We start from the raw sequence: 20,359 nt of genomic DNA, 5'->3' as shown, positions 1-20,359 counted from the left end.
TCCCTTCACAAACTCAGAACGCCAACATGCAGATGCAGAGTTTATGACATCGTTTAAACCCGCACATGTGCCTTAAAATCACAATTCTTTCCTTTGACTGTGAGTGAAATGCATTTAGTTCATGTAAGAGAAGCAACTAAGGGAATAACATAGAACGAGAAGTTATCCAAAGTTTTCATTGTTTTTCCAGATGTGGATTGTACATTACTACTAACTAAATCCTGAACTTTTTTTACTCGTGGCCCACATTCAGGTGTAAAAGGTGTAGGCGCGCCACAAAAACATGAAAAAAGTTATTTGGGGAAGTCAAATACGGGCCGGGATTGGCTATTTGGTAGCCCCATGTCGACTGCTAGCCCGCAGCAGCTCTGCTTTCCTCCAAGCCAGACATTTAAAAATGGGCACTAGAGACTGGGAGCAACATCAAAGGGGGTGGGGAGCAGTATGTCGCTCACGAGCCATTGGCTGGGGATCTGCCTGTCAACTGCCTTATAACTTTTGAATGTTGGATATTGTTGGATATTCCCCTACATCTTATGCAGAGATAAAATATGTAACCACATGGGGCAGATACAATTAATACATTAAAAACTCACCCACGCTCTATTAATTCCTATGGGATTTAAGAAGTGTATTTATCAACTAGTGAACTTTCACCATTTAATAAATCCCTTAGGAACGTGGGTTTTTATGCATTAAGCTTTAAAGGACAAGGAAAGGCTAAGTCACTTGAGGTGGCAAAATGTCAGGCACCCCCAAGTGACGGAGAAAACCGCACCAGCCCGGGGGTACCTGCAGCGAGCGCTTCCTTGTTCCTTCTGCCGGCATAATCCCGGGGCCGGCGCTTGCGCAGTAGAGTGAAAAAGTTGACTTTTTTGTTAAAGTTTGGTTTTTCACTCTACTACGCAAGCGCACTTACAAGGAAGAAGGAAACGCTCGCAGCTACCCCGGCCCGGTGCGGTTCTCTCCTAACAGGGGGGCCTAACATTTTGGCACCCCCAAGTGATTTAGCCTTTCCTTCTCCTTTAAGCTCGCATTTTGATAAATTTGCCACAAAAAGGTTGCACAGTGACACGATACTCTGCACTAAACGGCCCATAGATAGCTACTATGTAGGGAGATAGAAATAGGACTCTGCATTACCACACCATAAATAAAAGTAAAATAGAACAGCAAAATATTAACGCAAGTATCCTTTTAGTGAATCGTGCGTTAAGACGCGAAAAATAAGACACGATAAAATTTTTAACCCATGCTATAAATAGCGCTCGTTTTATCGCACTTTAGTGAATCAACCCTTATGTCTCCTACAGAGAAATGCCCAATACGTAGGTGTGCCTCTAGTCATTACCATTAATTGTCACTGTCATTCATATCAGGCCCTTCATTTTAAATCTCGAAGAATATCGAGTGCAGACATTGTAGTATACATAATAACAGCCCAGAGATATCAGTGCAGTTGAATGAACTGTGAGTTTTTATCCATTTGCTTCATGCCTTAAGATGATTTTCTTCTCCTTGATTCTTACAGCAGCAGCCCATCCAGCACCCCCATAGGAAGCATCGAATCCCTGTCTTCCCATTCGTCAGAGCAAAACAGCACAACAAAATCAGTGTCATTGCCTCAAAGGGATAAGAAAGGAGTTGGGATCCCATGGGTGACCTCTGCACCTTCATCTAATGGCCAAAAAGGTTCTAGCTTTTGGACTACAAGTCCCGAGTCAAGCTCCAAAGATGATACAACAAAAACAGATGTGGAGTCAGATTGTCAGAGTGTTTCCTCCATCACCAGTCCTGGAAATGCCTCCCCTCCCATTGACCTGACCAAGAAGAGCCTTTATGGCTTGTCGGGGCTTAAACATTCCCAAGCCCCCTCCCTTCGAACCTTATCTTCTACCGAAGGTATAATATATAGACATATAATGAACTGCTATTCAGATTGGTCCTAATAAATTTTCTATATGTGAAGTCATTTTGTGGTAATTCTTACATTGTAGACAAGCCTCTAACTATTGTAAGTATTGGTTTAGTCTAATTATATATATATTTTATTATTATAATAATGCGTCCTGCCTGATAGAGGCAGTGACCAACTGGGGTTCCTTCCGGAAAATTACCCAGCACATATCATCATTTGTCCTGTTCATTTGTTCTGTAATGAAATTGCTTTATATACAGTGTCTCTCATTCCTACAGCTATTGGCATAAAAAGTCGAAGCCCGTCTACACAGAGTCTGACCTCTCTGGACCTGCAGGATGTTCCGAAGGTTCATCCAGAACTGTCTCCAAAAATCATGAGAAGATGACTGGACACGGGTTCAAGCAACGGCTACCAAAGGCCAGGTTCAGTGTAAGACTGACAGTTGTTCCTTTTAACCACATGATCAGCTATAAAAGACACACCCCTCCGACCTGGCTGATGCGTTGATGCAGCTCATCAGTGGACTATGGGGATATAAAGAGTAACTTATGCTATGCAGGGGCTGGGGAAGGGTATCATTTGTAGCACTGACAATCCCTACAGGACGTACACCCTATCGTCACTGGGGATGGGTTTCTAAATGATTCGATCAGTAGATAAAGGGAACTCTGGCTTCTGAACAACACAGAAACACCTAATACACCTGTAACTGTAATCTGTCCCTTCAAAACTTTTGAATAAATGCTGAAATCCAACTGCAAAAAAGTTCTTCTGCATAATTTAAAATCCTGGCTGGGAAGGGGGGACTAAAACATTGATGTTACTTTGTATCAACTTCTCCACAGCTTAAGGTGGCCATACACGCACTGATATTCGGTGCGTGTACGGCGGATTGACGAGACGACGGATATTGCAAAAGCTTCAGATATCGGTCATCTCATTGATTGGGCGGGACGAAAGATTTTGCTCGGGCAGCGTTGAAGGCACCCAAACAAAATCTGCGTTTAGGGCTGAATCGTCAGGTGGAGGTAGAATCCCTCTTGTTTCTATCTCCATATCTGACGATTCAGCACTGAACGTCAGTGGATGGAATGAACGATCCAGCTTAAGTTGTATTAGGGTAGAGTTCCCCTTTAATAGAATAAAATAATTATAGAATGTATAACCTTAGGGCCCACATAATGTGCGGAGCAAGGTGAGACAAATATTTCCCAGGCACCTCATTGACATCATCCCTGGATTGTTGGGCCAAATGTGTACAGGCTTCTTGGAGTTGCAGTGGAGTGGGACTATAACACAATAGGAGGCCTGTGGGATGTAATAAGAGTGAGACTGCTGAGGCCAGGCAGAGGGCAGCATTCAGTATGAATATTGTTGTTGTAGGGGATGTGGGATAGCTGGAACAAAGAAATAAACTTCAGGCTGCCCAAGATAAAGTCAGTGAATCCTATTGCAGACGTATATTACACATGGTGCCAGGTGGAGTGGACAGTGTAGCACAAGCTTCCCATGCTACATATTGACCCTCAGCATCTTTAATACCCATTTCTCAAAAGTCAGAAATTCACCAGAGCTGTATGAAGTCCCATCAGTACAAAGAACACACAGACATTGGTAGCCAGGCCCCCCCTAAAACATTGGTAGCCAGGTGTTACGTTTTGCATTGATGCCAGGGCAGGGACCCCATAAAACACTGCTAGCCAGCCCTGGGCCCCCTAAAACATTGCTGGTCCTCCCTCAGTGTCCCCATACTATGGGCCACTCCCCACTGCAGCATCCTCCAGCACCCTCCTAGTATCCTCCAGCTCCCTCCTAGTATCCTCCAGCTCCCCCCTCGTATCCTCCAGCTCCCCCCAGCATCCTCCAGCTCCCACCTTGTATCCTCCAGCTCCCCCCTAGTATCCTCCAGCTCCCCCCAGCATCCTCCAGCTCCCACCTAGTATCCTCCAGCATCCCCCAGCTCCCCCTTAACTTCCTCCAGCTCCTCCCTAGCATCCTCCAGCTCCCTCTCAGCATCCTCCCCAGCACCCCCCAGCTCCCATTTAACTTCCTCCAGCTCCCACCTAGCATCCTTCAGCATCCCATAGCTCCCCCATAACTTCCTCCAGCTCCCCCTTAACTTCCTCCAGCTCCCCCCTAGTATCCTCCAGCATCCTCCAGCTCCCACCTAGTATCCTCCCGTTCCCCCCTAGTATCCTCTAGCTCCCCCCAGCATCCTCCCCAATATCCTCCAGCTCCCTCCCAGCGTCCTCCCCAGCATTCCCCAGCTCCCCCTTAACTTCCTCCAGCTCCCTCTCAGCATCCCCCCCCATGCATAAGGCATGAACATTCTGTTATTTATATCCTTAACAATGGCACTTGTCACATGACCTAAAAGCACTCAGCCTTTGGCCTTCTACAGTAATTACTGGGCCCCACAGCAAATGCAATTTAGAGCCCCAGTTTTGCCAAAACATATTGAAATGTTTATTAATTTGGGGCCTTACTGCCCCCCTTGCAACCACAGGGCCTGCTGCCTCTGTAGTTAAGCCTCTGGGCCTAGGGTTTCCAGCATCGGCTCGTTGATGCGGTCCCCGAACCGACTGCCCCATTGCCGCATGCCTCCCCGATATCGCCACCCATAGGTGGGGATATCGGGTGAAGATCCGCTAGCTTGGCAACATCGCCAAGCGAGCGGATCTGCCCGTGTATGGCCAGCTTAATAGCCATATGTCTCTTCTTCATTCCACAGAAAACGAAACAGCCCCGAATAACTGAAGAGACAGGGCCCGTGCCAAGATCAGAGTGTTCTTTCTATTACAAACACGTAAGGATTCATGGGAAAACTTAGTGACCTTCATTGTCCGACAAGATACTTGGTTCTCATAGTGTATTTTAGTCATTGGAATATAATCCAGCCCCCCTGAGTAGTAACAGTCCTTTATTTACCAAGGCTCCCCTGCTTGATACATATTGCTCCCCAGCAATACATTCTAATTCATTCCCTTGATCGTAGGCAAAACTATACATAAATATACTCAATTTTTGCAAAGAGACTAAGAACGGTGTCATATTCCTTAGTGGCAGTGTTGTGCCCATGGGCAAGCCCTGTATCGTTTGCCATGACAAGGTTCTGGCACAGCTGCACCATATAAAATGGGTATTTCATATCTCTATGATGTCTGTTTCCATCCAGTAGGCTTGGGTGCTTTAACGCCACACTGGATCCAAAGAGACTATTCCTTATTTACTTATATACCTAATACTTCTCTCCAGCGTCAGCGTATACAAACGTTGCTTCCAGCGGATTGGAACCCCCGGCGGTAGTGCGCTAATGTGTCCCTGCATAAGATTTATCCACAGATCCTGCGGAACAGGTATATGATCTGCAAGTTCATCTCACCACAATAGGGGGAAAGAGGGGATTTAAGTTGGTGATTTAACTTATATATAAAAGTTATAAAAGCACTCAGCCTTTGGCCTTCTACAGTAATTACTGGGCCCCACAGCAAATGCAATTTAGAGCCCCAATTTTACCAAAACATACTCTCTTTGGATCCAGTGTGGCGTTAAAGCACCCAAGCCTACTGGATGGAAACAGACATCATAGAGATATGAAATATAAAGCAATTTTATAGCTTATTGACCTGTAAACTCAACTTTCATTCTATGTTTTCAGATTGCTCCACCTCAGGAGAGAGCTTTGGTGTGTGTGACCTTATTTGATTATGGATTTCCCCTTGGGCTACAGGTTCGGGGCACCAGGACCACCAACTGAGAGAGGTGGGTTCCATTTTGTTGCCTAATTAAGCTGCTGATTAAACTATATTTACATGTATGGGACCCAAGCCAATCTAATAACCCAGTGAACAGTGCTAGTGTTATTTTAAATGGTGATTGGTATTTATCCGGCCTAGTCAGTAAATCCCCAGCTAGGGCAGGCTCCAGGGCTAATTTATATCTGCTTGTGCAGTTCCGCTCTCGGGCTTTTCCCCACAGTAGGTAGCATGTTAAAGGAGAACTAAACCCTAAAACTAAAAATGGCTTAAAATGCCATATTGTATATACAGGTATGGGACCTGTTATCCAGAATGCTTGGGACCTGGGGGTTTCCAGATAAGAGATCTTTCTGTAATTTGGATCTCCATAACTTAAGTCTGCTAAAAATAATTTAAATATTGAATAAACCCAATAGGCTTGGTTTGCCCCCAATAAGGATTAATGAGCAAGTACAAGGTACTGTTTTATTATTACAGAGAAAAGGTAAATCATTTTATAAAATTAAAATTATTTGCTTATAATGGTGTCTATGGGAGATGGCCTTTCCGTAATTTGGAATTTTTCTGGATAACTGGTTTCCGGATAAGGTATCCCATACCTTTACTTACTGCACCAGCATAAAGGCTCAGCATCTCAATAGCAGTAATGATTAAAGAGCTCCCCATCTTGGAAATACTAACATACAGACCCATACTGACCTATCTATCCACTCACATACAGACCCACACTGACCTATCTATCCACTCACATACAGACCCACACTGACCTATCTATCCACTCACATACAGACCCACACTGACCTATCTATCCACTCACATAAAGACCCATACTGACCTATCTATACACTCACATACAGACCCATACTGACCTATCTATACACTCACATACAGACCCACACTGACCTATCTATCCACTCACATACAGACCCATGCTGACCTATCTATCCACTCACATACAGACCCATACTGACCTATCTATACACTCACATACAGACCCACACTGACCTATCTATCCACTCACATACAGACCCACACTGACCTATCTATCCACTCACATACAGACCCACACTGACCTATCTATACACTCACATACAGACCCACACTGACCTATCTATACACTCACCTGTGCTGCTTCAAATGGAAGAACTGTTCCCCTTATCTATACGGGGGCCTCTGGTGCGCTGATTGTTATATGGGTAAAAAGAACACCCCCTATCATGTCCCCTCGCAAGTACATTTTTCCCAGGGGAAACAACCACAACCCTGACAGTCTAACCTCATAGTTTAACCCTTCCATCCCTTTACCAGTTTAGTTGCAGTCTCTGCACTCTTTCCAGCTCATTAATATCCTTCTTAGGCTAATGCCACACGAGGCGTAGGGCGGATATTTTCGGATGAATGAGATACGCTCGGGTGCAGGCACATGTTGCCGATATATGCATGAAAACACGCGATAATGCAAAGTCTCGCGTTTTAATGCGTATTTCGGCTACATTTGCCTGCATCTGAGCGTATCTCATTCATTCGGGTGCAGGCACATGTAGGAGGCATAGGGCAGAATTTTCAGCAAGTGCTTTTGCACTTGCCGAAAATATCAGCCCTACGCCTCGTGTGGCATTAGCCTTATGGACTGGAGCCCAAAACTTCACTCACATACTCATATAAAGAGGCAAAATTATGTTCTCATCCCTTGCGTCAATGCCCTTTTTATACAAGACAGCACTTTATTTGCTTTAGTAGCCACAGAATCATATTGGAATTAGACAACTTGTTAACTACAAAAATCCCCAGAAAAGCTTAGAAAAGCACAAGCAAACTGCTCCGCTATAGGGCAAAGAAGTGTGGAGAGTCTAAAACTGTAGGAGGAGTAGGGCACTGTAGGGCATGTGTGTAGCAGAGAGTATACTAAGCGAAACGTATGTGAATTGGGCTTCCCATTGACTCCAATGCAATTCAGCAAATTGCAAATTTTGACACAAAGCAAAACATGGCAGATTAACTTAACACTTTCAGCAAAGCTTGAAATTAAGGGAAAATGTTTCATTGGTAGTCCCAGGGTGTTGGGCAGCAGCCCCGATTGGCTCAGTCTTTGTCAGGCGACTAAGTTGAGTAGAGCTCTTTTTGTTCAGATAAAAACACGGATAAAAATAATCATTTTAATATTGGTACGGTGTGACTTTAATGACGCTAATGATGTGAATATGTTGGAATGATTATAATAATAATAATTACAGAGATTTTTATTTTGAAGGGGGATGTTGTACTGTCCCTACATACAATAACTGTGCCATTCCCTATGCTGATATTTTATATATTTAATAGTGGGGCATTCCCTATGCTGATTTAATCTGCATCCTATAATGGCAGCAATTCCTATACTCACATAGAATAACAGCACATAATATGCACATAGAATAACAGCACGTTCTCTATGGATACTTGTGCACTAAAATACATTTAAATATTGAAACTATAGGATTGTTGTGTAATTAGCAGAGATTCCTACTAACTCAGTGAATATCAGGTACAGGGCAACTCTGCATTCCCTATACATATATACATTACATACAATAATGGGCGAGTCTCTGTACCATTCCTTATAGAAATATATTATACATGTTGTAATGGCCCCATTCCCTATACTGAGAATGGCTACACAATAAACATGCGCTCATCACAGCAACAAAACAAAGCATTTTATACTGCAGCTTATTGGAAATTAACTGAAGCCAACAGTCATTATCTGAGCTGCTGATACAGATTTCTCTCCTCTGGCTGCACCTGTGATGTCACAATGGAATGAATCTCTCAGTGGCAGTTAAACTGTGATGTCACAATGCCAGAGTGTTGGGCAGCAGCTCAGACTGGCTCAGTCTTTGTCAGGCAACTGAGGTGAGTAGAGCTCTTTTGGTTCAGGGGAAAACATGGATAAATATAATCAATTTAATACTGGTTTGTTGCGGCCTTAGCGACAGTAATGATGTTGTAATTATGTGAGAATGTGTGAAAATACAGGGAAATTGATTTTGCTCCTACATGCCATTATTTCCCTTTGGGGCCTGTTATCCAGAAAGCTTGGGACCTGGGGTTTTCCAGATCTTTCCATAATTTGAATCTCAACAGTCTACTTAACCATTATTTAAACATTAAATAAACAATAGGATTGCTTTGCCTTCTATAAGGGGTAATTATATGTTAGTTGGGATGAAATACAGGTACTGTTTTATTATTAGAGAGAAAAGGGAATCATTTAACCATGAAATAAACCCAATAGGATTGTTCTGCCCCCAATAAGGGGTAATTATATCTTAGTTGGGATCAAGTACAGGTGCTGTTTTATTATTACAGAGAAAAGGGAATCATTTAACCATGAAATAAACCCAATAGGACTGTTCTGCCCCCAATAAGGGGTAATTATATCTTAGTTGGGATGAAATATAGGTACTGTTTTATTATTACAGAGAAAAGGGAATCATTTAACCATAAAATAAACCCAATAGGATTGTTCTTTCCCAAATAAGGGATAATTATATCTTAGTTGGGATCAAGTACAGGTACTGTTTTATTATTACAGAGAAAAGGGAATACTTTCAACATTAAATAAACCCAATACGGCTGTTCTGCCTCCAATAAGGGGTAATTATATCTTAGTTAGGATCAAGTACAGGTACTGTTTTATTATTACAGAGAAAAGGGAATCATTTCAACATGAAATAAACCCAATAGGATTGTTCTGCCCCCAATAAGGGGTAATTATATCTTAGTTAGGATCAAGTACAGGTACTGTTTTATTATTACAGAGAAAAGGGAATCATTTCAACATGAAATAAACCCAATAGGATTGTTCTGCCCCCAATAAGGGGTAATTATATCTTAGTTGGGATCAAGTACAGGTACTGTTTTATTATTACAGAGAAAAGGGAATAATTTAACCATGAAATAAACCCAATAGGATTGTTCTGCCCCCAATAAGGGGTAATTATATCTTAATTGGGATCAAGTACAGGTACTGTTTTATTATTACAGAGAAAAGGGAATCATTTAACCATTAAATAAATCCAATAGGATTGTTCTGCCCCCAATAAGGGGTAATTATATCTTAATTGGGATCAAGTACAGGTACTGTTTTATTAATACAGAGAAAAGGGAATCATTTAACCATTAAATAAATCCAATAGGATTGTTCTGCCCCCAATAAGGGGTAATTATATCTTAGTTGGGATCAAGTACAGGTACTGTTTTATTATTACAGAGAAAAGGGAATAATTTAAACATTAAATAAACCCAATAGGGCTGTTCTGCCTCCAATAGGGGGTAATTATATCTTAGTTGGGATGAAATACAGGTACTGTTTTATTATTACAGAGAAAAGGGAATCATTTAACCATTAAATAAACCCAATAGGATTGTTCTGCCCCAATAACGGGTTAATTATATCTTAGTTGGGATGAAATACAGGTACTGTTTTATTATTACAGAGAAAAGGGAATCATTTAACCATGAAATAAACCCAATAGGATTGTTCTGCCCCCAATAAGGGGTAATTATATCTTAGTTGGGATCAAGTACAGGTGCTGTTTTATTATTACAGAGAAAAGGGAATCATTTAACCATTAAATAAATCCAATAGGATTGTTCTGCCCCCAATAAGGGGTAATTATATCTTAGTTGGGATGAAATACAGGTACTGTTTTATTATTACAGAGAAAAGGGAATCATTTAAACATTAAATAAACCCAATAGGGCTGTTCTGCCTCCAATAGGGGGTAATTATATCTTAGTTGGGATGAAATACAGGTACTGTTTTATTATTACAGAGAAAAGGGAATAATTTAACCATTAAATAAACCCAATAGGATTGTTCTGCCCCAATAACGGGTTAATTATATCTTAGTTGGGATGAAATACAGGTACTGTTTTATTATTACAGAGAAAAGGGAATCATCTAACCATGAAATAAACCCAATAGGATTGTTCTGCCCCCAATAAGGGGTAATTATATCTTAGTTGGGATCAAGTACAGGTGCTGTTTTATTATTACAGAGAAAATAAATTATTTTTAAAAATTAGAAATATTTGATTAACATGGAGTCTATGGGAGATGCCTTCGTGTAATTATGAACTTTCTGGAATGGGTTTCCGGATAATGGTTCCTATACCTGTACATTATATATATACTTGTACTTGTATGTGTGTGTATGCGTGTGTGTGTGTGTGTGTATATATATATATATATATATATATATATAGGGAGTGTACATATAAGACAGTATTGGGATTACTAAAATGATGTTTCTTTTTGTGTCCATAGAAAGACATTTGTGCGATCAACATGAGTTCGCGAATGTTGAAAGCGATTCGAAGCCGATTGCGGAATCCTTTCCGCAATTGCAAATTGTTTTCTTGCTTTCGCAAGGTAAGGACTTCATTTTCTCTACTGTAACATGATAAATTTCATTCTGTGGGTAACGTCACCGAGGGACAAACTTGTCCTTAAATTCAGTGATGAGCACATTTTTTCACCAGGCACGGATCCACAGCGAATCTCTGCATTTCGCCATTGGTGAATTGTTTAGCGAGACGCCAGTGAAATTTCACTGCAAAAAGTAGCGGTCGCGCCAAAAAATTGCGTAGTCATGTCAGTATATGCACGGTCACATAAAAATCGATCACGTGAAAAATAGATTCATGGCACTCCTTTTTCACAAATTTTTCCATAGTTTCGCTAATTTTTCGCCAAAGCAAAATGGGGCAGATTCGCTCATAACTAGTGATGATCTCTAAAGATTGTTCTGTTTGTGACCAATGGAAATGGAACCTGAGTTCCTGATACTGAACAGATACCAAATACCTCCAATTTGTCATTTTAGCGTCATTTTTAATGTGTAGCAAAAACTCAAATTCAGTAAACAGTTAAAATCTTGACTAGGACAGCCGCCATTAACTCCTGCATGCCCTTGCAGGCTATTACATGCCAGCCTTTTTACAACCGAGTTTTTTGTGGGGGGGATTTTTAAATGTGAATTTTTATAAACAATATTTAAATTTGTAGTTTTTGGTTCAAATAAACTTGAATCTGGGGGAAAAATAGGAACGCTGATAATAAGCCCCTGACTGCGCCGGATTATATGTGTGTATTGTGCTGCCAGCAATCAGAATGAGCCCTATCTGTTATATGAGTCAGTACAGGGGATACACTGGGTTACATTGGTTTTTGCACCAAACCCTCAAAGTGGGGAGGTTCATCTTGACATTAACTTTAGTATGTTATAGAATGGCTAATTCTCAGCAACTTTTCAATTGGTCTTCGTTGTTTGTTTGCCCTCTTCTTATTCTAACGCTTTGCAGCTTTCAAATGGGGGTCACTGACCCCGGCAGCCTTGAAATGATTGCTCTGTGAGGCTACACTTTTACTGTTATTGCTACATTTTGTATTCAGTTCCTCTCCTATTCATGTACCAGTTTCACATTCAAACCACTCCCTGGTTGCCAAGGTAATGTGGACCCTAGCAACCAGATAACTGGCAAAACTGCAAGCTGGAGAGATTCTGAACAAAAATTTACATAATCAAATAACTACAAATAATAAAAAATGAAGACCAAGTGCCCGAAAGTGGGTGGGGCTACATACAGCCAATCAGATTTCACCCATGAACTTTCAATGGGAGAATTTAACCTGCTTCCATTCTCACACATTTAACACCAGTGTTCCCAAACTTATCACAGCTGGTGCTGCGGCACTAAAGTTAAAGGTTAGAAAAAGTAGGTGGAGCCATCAACATCCAATCAGATTTCACCCATTAAATGTCATTAGTTTATGTTTAAGCTGCTGCCTTTCTCGCAGCATTAATGCCAGGGTCCCCACACTATGCACAGTAAAGGTCCCCATACACGGGCCGACTATAGCTGCCGATATCGGTCCCTTGGACCGATTCGACTGCCCCATTGCCGCCCACATAATCTGATCGTTTGGCCCCAGGGCCAAACGATCGAATTATTTTTTTTTCCCCTAAATGCTCCCCGATATCGCCCACCCGTAGGTGGGGATATCGGGTGAAGATCCGCTCGCTTGGCGACATCGCCAAGCGAGCGGATCTGCTCGTGTATGGCCACCTTAAGTCACTGGGAGACTGCAGTTCAAAATTAGTAAAAATGGGTGGAGCCACCAACAGCCAATCAGAATTGAATTTTATTGTTTTAAATATAAAATGCTGTGATTCTCACGCTATTTATACCAGGGTGCCAAGACTTTGCACAGTTTGTCACTGGGTGACTTTTAATGAATGTTAGAAAAAGTGGGCCCACTCACCAACCGCCAATCACAAATCAGCTTTAAAGGTTAAAATTGAACTGCTGCCATTCTTTAATTATTAATGCCAGGGTCCCTAAGTTTTTTAGTGTTAGTCACTGGGTAACTGCAGTCCAACGTTAGAAAAGTGGGCGGAGTCACCAACTGCCAATCAGATGTCGCTCATTGACTTTCAGCTGGGAAATTTAAATTACTGCCATTCTGACACTATTAAACCAGGGTGTCTTTTTACAATATGACTGTGGTCCAATGTTAGAAAAACTGGGTGGAGCCAATCAGATTTCAGATCAGTTTAATTATGGTTTTTCTATTTGCTCATGTATTTTTTTGTGATAAGAATTTTTTCTTTTTCTTCATTAGAAAAGAACAGATCATTCCATCCAATCTGTTGTGGTAAGCAGAGAAGAATTGTGCAACATCATTTCCTAAACACCATTTTCCTAACTATTTGTGTTATCAAAGTCATGTTATTCCCCTGCCTATAGATTTGTATGCACAAAAGCCTTGATGAAGCTGCACCAATATATATACAGTTCTTACTGGTCGAGTAGAAAACAACTAGATAAAAGCTAATTTATATATAGTTGGCCACACCCCTTCTCTTTTGAATAAAAATAATAATTGAAAACTACTTTTAAACCTGTTTCATATTTAAGTTCAGCTGCAGTATCATCCTTTACCAGCCCCATAGATGACCCATATAAGAAATCTATTATTGTTATTGTTAAAACCCCTTTCTTTGTTGATGATGAAATCTACTTTCTCTCTCCTGGCAAAGGGATAGCCTTTGGCCTTTGTATTATCATCACGATAAATCTGACCCTGCATTTATTTATACATGACACTTTCATTCCATAAAGTAATGCCAACTTTTTATCACTCAAACAGGAGGAGCCCACTATAGAGCCCAATAACATCATCTGCCTGGTAAGTAATAAAGGAGTTGGTATCATACAGTCCGTATATTATTAGCTTTCCTTAAGTGTTGAATTGCCTTTAACTGTCCCATTGCCCAGTAACATTTTGCCTCTCGGGCCTTTTTACTATTATTACTATCATTACCAAAGTTCTGTTCTCTTAGGCAGTGGTTATTAGATTAGATTTCTTCAGTTTAGGCCCCATAGCCAAGTTCCAAGCCCTTTCTACAGGGTTGGACTGGGCCGCCAGGACACCGGGTTTGATTTTCTGAAGTTGAGAGACTTTGCTTTATACAAGGTGCAATTTAGATACTGAACTACACGGTTATAGGAAGTTGATCAGATAACTTATTTTATCCCTTTTAGGAGGAGCGACCAGAGCAGAATTTGGAGTCAGGCACGGACATCTGCCAGGTAAATACAAGAGAGGGGGAGCAGGGGCAAATAAAAATCACCCTATATTACATGCAAGTTTGTGTTTTAGCTTCTTTACAACAGAAATCATTCATTGTGCAACATCTTTTTTCTTCTTTCTTAACCAGGAGACTCCACTAACCCCTGATACAGAGATCTGTCAGGTAAGAAGAAATAATATGTTCACAATACAAAAAAAATTGTTTCAAATAATATAAAACCCAGATTCATTATGGGGGGCAATTAGTTAGGCACCACTGACTTTGGTGCTGGTGTGTCTGTCCCACCTCATTTTCTGAATCCAGGAGTTACCTCCATCCTCAGGCTGATAGTAACGCCGAGGTTTCCCTATTGGCCACCACGAATATATAGAGTGGACTTGTGCCTAACAAATTGAGTAAATGCAATATTTTAACTCTGAGTTGGAACTGTAGGAGAAAACATGGTAAATTCATTACAATATTTAACTGACATTGCCCCACTTGTTTATTTTTTTCAAGCATTGTATTACTCTGAGCCTTACAGTATTGGTTTTGACCATTTTTCAGGAGGAAGAACAGCCAGTACAGCAGGAGAGCAATAACATCAGCCCCTGCCACTTCCAGGTAAGCACAAAATAACAAATGAATAAAAATGGTTTATTTTATCATATTCTCTGCTGAACTGAGCTGATCTTACAACATAACCTTTTCTCTGTTAACCAGAACACCATGGAAGAATGTACTGGCCCTCACACCGAGAGCTGTGAGGTAACTAGCAAAGAATTGTGCAGTTTTCCAATGTATTTAAAAGGGCTTAGTTTCTCTTTAAGCGACAGGGTTCATAAATAATTTCTGTAAGGGATAAAGATAATATTTACCCAACAGTATAGCTTATTTACCAATATAGGTGCTAACTTGCTCAAATACAGTTGCCCATACTGACCAAACAGCATCTGTTTCTTAGCAGTTTTTACCTTGTACAAGTTAGAGGTTTAAAACATAGATATGATGTGTTGCTATGGTTAAAACACACAATTCAGTCCATATATAAGTAAATTAGTACCACTGTGTCACTTTGTAATAGGCAGACAGAAGGGCTCATTTACAACTGTATTTGGGGCTGAGCAAAAATGGGTGCAGTTGTTGCACAAATTAAAGCCATTTATTAGAGGTAATAGTATTTTCTTGTCTTTTAACCAGGAATTTCAAAAGGAAGCTGAGGAGAGCAGCTCCAAGGTAAGCAGAAAGGGAAACTTTTCCAAACTTTGCAGTGTTTTGTGCTGTAAACTATTTTTAGTTATTTAACAGGTTTGTTTTATCACATTCTCTACTGAAATAAGTTGATCTTCTAAAATTTATGTTTTCTATATTAACTAGGAAACCTTGGAGGTCTGTGATGACCCTCAGCAGGAGACCTGCGAGGTAACCAGCAATCAATTGTATTATTGTATATTAACCGTTTTAAACCTATTTGGGCCCCTGTACAGGACCCCTATCCAACCACATCACCCAAACTCCCATGTAGCCCCCATTCCCCACCTAAGTGACAAATGCTTAATAGGATGGTTGGTCACCATGTTTTACCTCTGTTACATCCTCTCAGATCCTCCACAGATCCCATTGCCCTTCTAGAACATTCCCACTGAAACCCAAGGCCCTAGTTGGTTTTAAATCTGTGCAATGATCAGAGCTGTGAGGGTGTAAACAGAAAGGCCACAACCAAACATAACAACCATTCACCCCGCCATGTAGCTCTGATTTCTTTCATTTTGGGGGAAACGTAGGAGTATGGGTGTTGCAGTTCTTCTTTAATCTAGTTGGTTCCGTTCATCTAACAACCAATTTTTTCCCCGCTAAATAGGAGAGACCTCAGGAATGCGGCAATAATACCTGCCTGCCTGAGCTCTCTGAGCAAGAGGATCCTCACACCATCGAGGAGGATCCAACAGCCTATAATGAGGTTTGTGCTTAATTATATCTTCTGAAAGTCATTTTGTTTCAAGATTAAACATACACTCACCTTTAGTGATTACTTACATTGGATGATAGGCCTTTCATTCCATAAAGTAACATCACCTTTATATTGATTGAGGGGAACCCTGGTGTTACCTCCATCCTCAAGCTGGTGGTAGCGCCAAGGTTTCCCCAGTGACCCCCCCGAATACATGCAGTGCACTTGTGCCTAACAAATTTGGTAATATTTTGACACTGAGCTTGAATTGTAGAAAAAAAACCCTGCCTTTAAAATGATGAATTTATTACTACTTTGAATTGACAGTGCCTCAGTTGTCGCTATACAATTTTTATTTCAGAATATTTTTTATTGAGCAGAACCGATACAATAAAAAGAAAACTTTACAGTATTAGTTTGTGACCTTTTTTCTGTCTTAACCAGGCTGAACAACCACCAATGAGGCAGGAGAGCTCTAACCCCAGCCCCTGCCACTTCCAGGTAAGCAGAAAATAACAAATGAATGAAAAAAGTGTATTTTATCATATTCTCTTCTGAACTGAGCTGATCTTATAAAATAATATTTTCTCTCTTAACCAGAACATGATGGAAGAAACAGACCCTCACCCCGACACCTGTGAGGTAACTAGCAAAGAGTTGTGCAGTGTCCCAAAAGGCCTTAGTTTCTCTTTAAGCCACAGGGTTCATGAATAATCTCTGTAAAGGGTTATGATTATAGCTTATTTACCAATAATGGTGCTAACTTATCAGCATCTGTTGCTTATCAGTTTTTACCTTGTACAAGGTAGAGCACAAATATGTTTTAGTTGTTAAAATGGAGTCTGCGGGCAATGGCCTACCTGCAATTCAGAGCTTTTTGGATAATGGGTTTCTGGATAATAGATCCCATAACCAATTTACCTAAATGTTGGATATAGATATGATTGACATCCACATATGAATCTGTGCATAGTATAGTTATACCCCTACCCCCCACTTACCAGAGATGGGTGGGTTTGATCTATTTTCCTCTTGTTACCATCAGGTGGATTTGGCAATGCTGCCAAAATAAAAAAAAACTACCAAAAAATTAAAAATAAGTCAATATGTTGACTTTTTCAGAGTTAAGCTGATTTGATAACTTTTATCTTTTAACCAGGAACCTCCAGAAGACCCTGGCTATAACACCTGCCAGGTAAGTAGTAAAGAAACAGACATGGTTTGATTTTCTAAAGTTGAGATAATTTGCTTTTTATACAAGGTCTATTATAGATACTGAACTACAAAGTCATAGAAAGTTAATCAGATAATGAACTTTATTCCTCTTAGGAGGAGACACCAGGGCAGGACTTGGAGTCGGGCACGGACATCTGCCAGGTAAGCATAAGAGAGGGAGAGCAGGGGCAAATAAGAGAGGGGGCAAATAAAAATCACTGTACATATTATGCATCATTTTAGCTTCTTTACAACAGAAATAATAAAATGTTCAACATGTTTTTCTTTCCCTTTCTTAACCAGGAGACTCCAGAGGTCCCTGCACCCGATCTCTGCCAGGTAAGGAGAAATCATATGAGCCTGAGCAGTGGGATAATTCTGTCTTTAAGGGCTGTCTTTAAGCTAGAGGTTTACGTTTATATAACAACATATTGTATCTCTTTTAACTAGGAATTGGACTGGGAATACAATTCCTGGTACGAGCGTTGCATCAGGGAGGAGGCCCTGATGCAAATGAGTGAAGAAGGCCTTCAGGTATTTAATGAGATTTAAGCAGAGATATTACTAAATCTTTAGCAATAAACATTTAAAGGGGCAGTATACCTCTTTTATAATCCTTTTGTATAATGAGCTGCTCTTATCTCAAAGCCTAATGATTCAGCTTGGGGAAGAGAGTGGTTTGTTTATACAGAGGGTTCCTCAGGCAGTTAATCAGATAATGAACTTTGTCTCTCTTAGGAGGAAACACGAGAGAAGGCCATGGAGTCAGGCCCGGACATCTGCCAGGTAAGCATAATAGAGGGAGAGAAGGGGCAAATAAAAAAGTACATTTTATGCATCATTGTATTTTAGCTCCTTTACAACAGAAATAACACAATGTTCAACATGTTTTACTTTCCTTTCCTTAACCAGGAGACTCCAGAGGTCCCCGATCCTAAGACCTGCCAGGTAAGGAGAAATCATATGAGCCTGAGCAGTGGGCTAATTCTGTCTTTAAGGGCTTTCTTTTTCAAGCTAGAGGTTTATGTTCATATAACAACATATTGTATCTCTTTTAACTAGGAATTGGACTGGGAATACAATTCCTGGTACGAGAGATGCATCAGAGAAGAAGCTCTGATGCAAATGAGTGTAGAAGGCCATCAGGTAATTAATGAGATTTAACCAGAGATATTACTAAATCGTCACCAATAAACATTTAAAGGGGCAGTATACCTCTTTTATAATCCTTTTGTATAATGAGCTGCTCTTATCTCAAAGCCTAATGATCCTGCTTGGGGAAGAGAGTGGTTTGTTTATACAGAGGGTTCCTCAGGCAGTTAATCAGATAATGAATTTTATCTCTCTTAGGAGGAAACACCAGAGGAGACTATGGAGTCAGGCACAAACATCTGCCAGGTAAGGAAAAGAGAGGGAGAGAAGGGGCAAATAAAAAACTATATTTTATGCAACATTGTATTTTAGCTGCTTTACAACAGAAATAATACAATGTTCAACATCTTTTTCTTTCCCTTTCATAACCAGGAGACTCCAGAGGTCCCCACTCCTGAAACCTGCCAGGTAAGAAGAAATCATATGTCAAAATCCCAAAATACTTTTTAAAACTGAATATGAAGCCCAGTATAAAGGACACAGCCAAACATGACAACCCCCTACCCAGCTCCACAGTTCTGCTTTCTCCCCTTGTTCATGGGCACAAACATAAAACTTTGGTTGTTTTATGATCAAGGGTTCAGTTCATCTAACAATCATATTTTTCTTTCTCCTAAATAGGAGACACCACAGGAATCTGGCTCTAACATTTGCCAGCCTGAAGTCCCTGAGGCAGAGCAAGTGGGTGCTCAAAACACCAAGGTGAGCCTCAAAGCCTTTAATGAAGTTTGAGCAGAAAGATCTAATTAATCATTTTTATCAGATTATATTTTAAGGGCCTGTATCCCCTTTGTTAATCCTTCTGTATGATAAGCTACTCTTATCTCAAAGTCTAATTCTTCAGCTTGGGGTGAGACAGGGGATTGTTTATACAGATGATTTCTCAGCTCAATATGTGAGCCTGGCTGCATTAACTAACATTGGTGCCACCCAGTAAATTAACCTTTCCTTGCCCTTCAAGGAAAGTTTTAGCAGTTCCACAAAATATGTTGATCTGATTAAACTTTTTTTTCTTTCCCAGGAGCATGAAACAGCCTCACTTGCGGAGAAATTTCCAGTAAGCACTGTAAAACTGTATTTTGGAACATTAAAAGATGCAGTAGCACAACTGTCATGGATACTTAAATATTCCAGCCCTTGTTCTCCCCTCCATTTCCCAGTTTCCCCCTACACCTCCTGCGCTTCCCTCATGTTGGAAAGGTGCAACTGCATTATATTAGTTTAATATTGTAGTTATTGTGCTTTCAAATAGTATTTTATTTTTTAGGAACCCGGAAGATTCCTAAAATTAGGGGAGCCCGTCGGAGAGGACCCCAATGGAGTCATTTATGTTGTAAGATATTTTACTCAGTGATAAAATAGTGTATTCTGTCTCATGCTTTTGGGTGACTCTGTAATGTTGCCTATTGCTTGAACTCTCTAGCGTTGTCCCTATTTTTGTGTTTTTCTTGTGGTTCTGAAGCTGCCAATAAACCTTCCCATTACCACACGCTATATCTGTTTGCTTTCCCATACTGCTCCATTAGTAATGATCACAGAGCTTCTTTCCCTACTTTTTGTTACAGGCATGGCTCCGCAGCCAAAAGAAGGAGGTGGCCATTACTATCATCCAGGACGTGGAGGTAATGTGTCCTTATATGATTAATTAGATACTAATTAGCCTTTTGTTACACCTACATTATGGTTATTAGTAGAAGAACTTGCTAACCAGCTATCAGTGTGTTCCCATTTTGGCACCAAT

The 20,359-nt window shown here is 40.6% G+C and overlaps 1 protein-coding gene across 1 annotated transcript in view; it reads left to right on the top strand.

The window, feature by feature from the left end:
- The window catches only part of LOC108645269, a 31,671-nt gene that overhangs the window by 7,361 nt on the left and 3,951 nt on the right, over positions 1-20,359 (top strand). Inside the window, exons 3-32 of the mRNA XM_031897251.1 lie at positions 1,532-1,902; positions 2,197-2,350; positions 4,653-4,727; positions 5,177-5,277; positions 5,580-5,683; positions 10,991-11,095; positions 13,349-13,381; positions 13,877-13,915; positions 14,272-14,319; positions 14,448-14,483; positions 14,868-14,924; positions 15,024-15,068; positions 15,501-15,536; positions 15,678-15,722; positions 16,162-16,260; positions 16,696-16,752; positions 16,852-16,893; positions 17,411-17,446; positions 17,581-17,628; positions 17,770-17,805; positions 17,917-18,000; positions 18,205-18,252; positions 18,379-18,414; positions 18,529-18,612; positions 18,817-18,864; positions 18,991-19,026; positions 19,240-19,320; positions 19,640-19,675; positions 19,886-19,951; positions 20,184-20,240. Of these exons, the coding sequence (XP_031753111.1) occupies positions 11,012-11,095; positions 13,349-13,381; positions 13,877-13,915; positions 14,272-14,319; positions 14,448-14,483; positions 14,868-14,924; positions 15,024-15,068; positions 15,501-15,536; positions 15,678-15,722; positions 16,162-16,260; positions 16,696-16,752; positions 16,852-16,893; positions 17,411-17,446; positions 17,581-17,628; positions 17,770-17,805; positions 17,917-18,000; positions 18,205-18,252; positions 18,379-18,414; positions 18,529-18,612; positions 18,817-18,864; positions 18,991-19,026; positions 19,240-19,320; positions 19,640-19,675; positions 19,886-19,951; positions 20,184-20,240 (1,317 nt within the window). The 5' untranslated portion in view covers positions 1,532-1,902; positions 2,197-2,350; positions 4,653-4,727; ... (1 more) ...; positions 5,580-5,683; positions 10,991-11,011. The remainder of the gene's footprint in view (positions 1-1,531; positions 1,903-2,196; positions 2,351-4,652; positions 4,728-5,176; positions 5,278-5,579; positions 5,684-10,990; positions 11,096-13,348; positions 13,382-13,876; positions 13,916-14,271; positions 14,320-14,447; positions 14,484-14,867; positions 14,925-15,023; positions 15,069-15,500; positions 15,537-15,677; positions 15,723-16,161; positions 16,261-16,695; positions 16,753-16,851; positions 16,894-17,410; positions 17,447-17,580; positions 17,629-17,769; positions 17,806-17,916; positions 18,001-18,204; positions 18,253-18,378; positions 18,415-18,528; positions 18,613-18,816; positions 18,865-18,990; positions 19,027-19,239; positions 19,321-19,639; positions 19,676-19,885; positions 19,952-20,183; positions 20,241-20,359) is intronic.

The sequence above is a fragment of the Xenopus tropicalis genome, chromosome 2 (assembly GCF_000004195.4).
Source record: "Xenopus tropicalis strain Nigerian chromosome 2, UCB_Xtro_10.0, whole genome shotgun sequence".
In the NCBI taxonomy this organism is placed as follows: Eukaryota; Metazoa; Chordata; class Amphibia; order Anura; family Pipidae; genus Xenopus; species Xenopus tropicalis.
The sequence above is the reverse complement of the archived record's forward strand: the minus strand, read 5'-3'. Positions and strand labels throughout refer to the sequence as shown.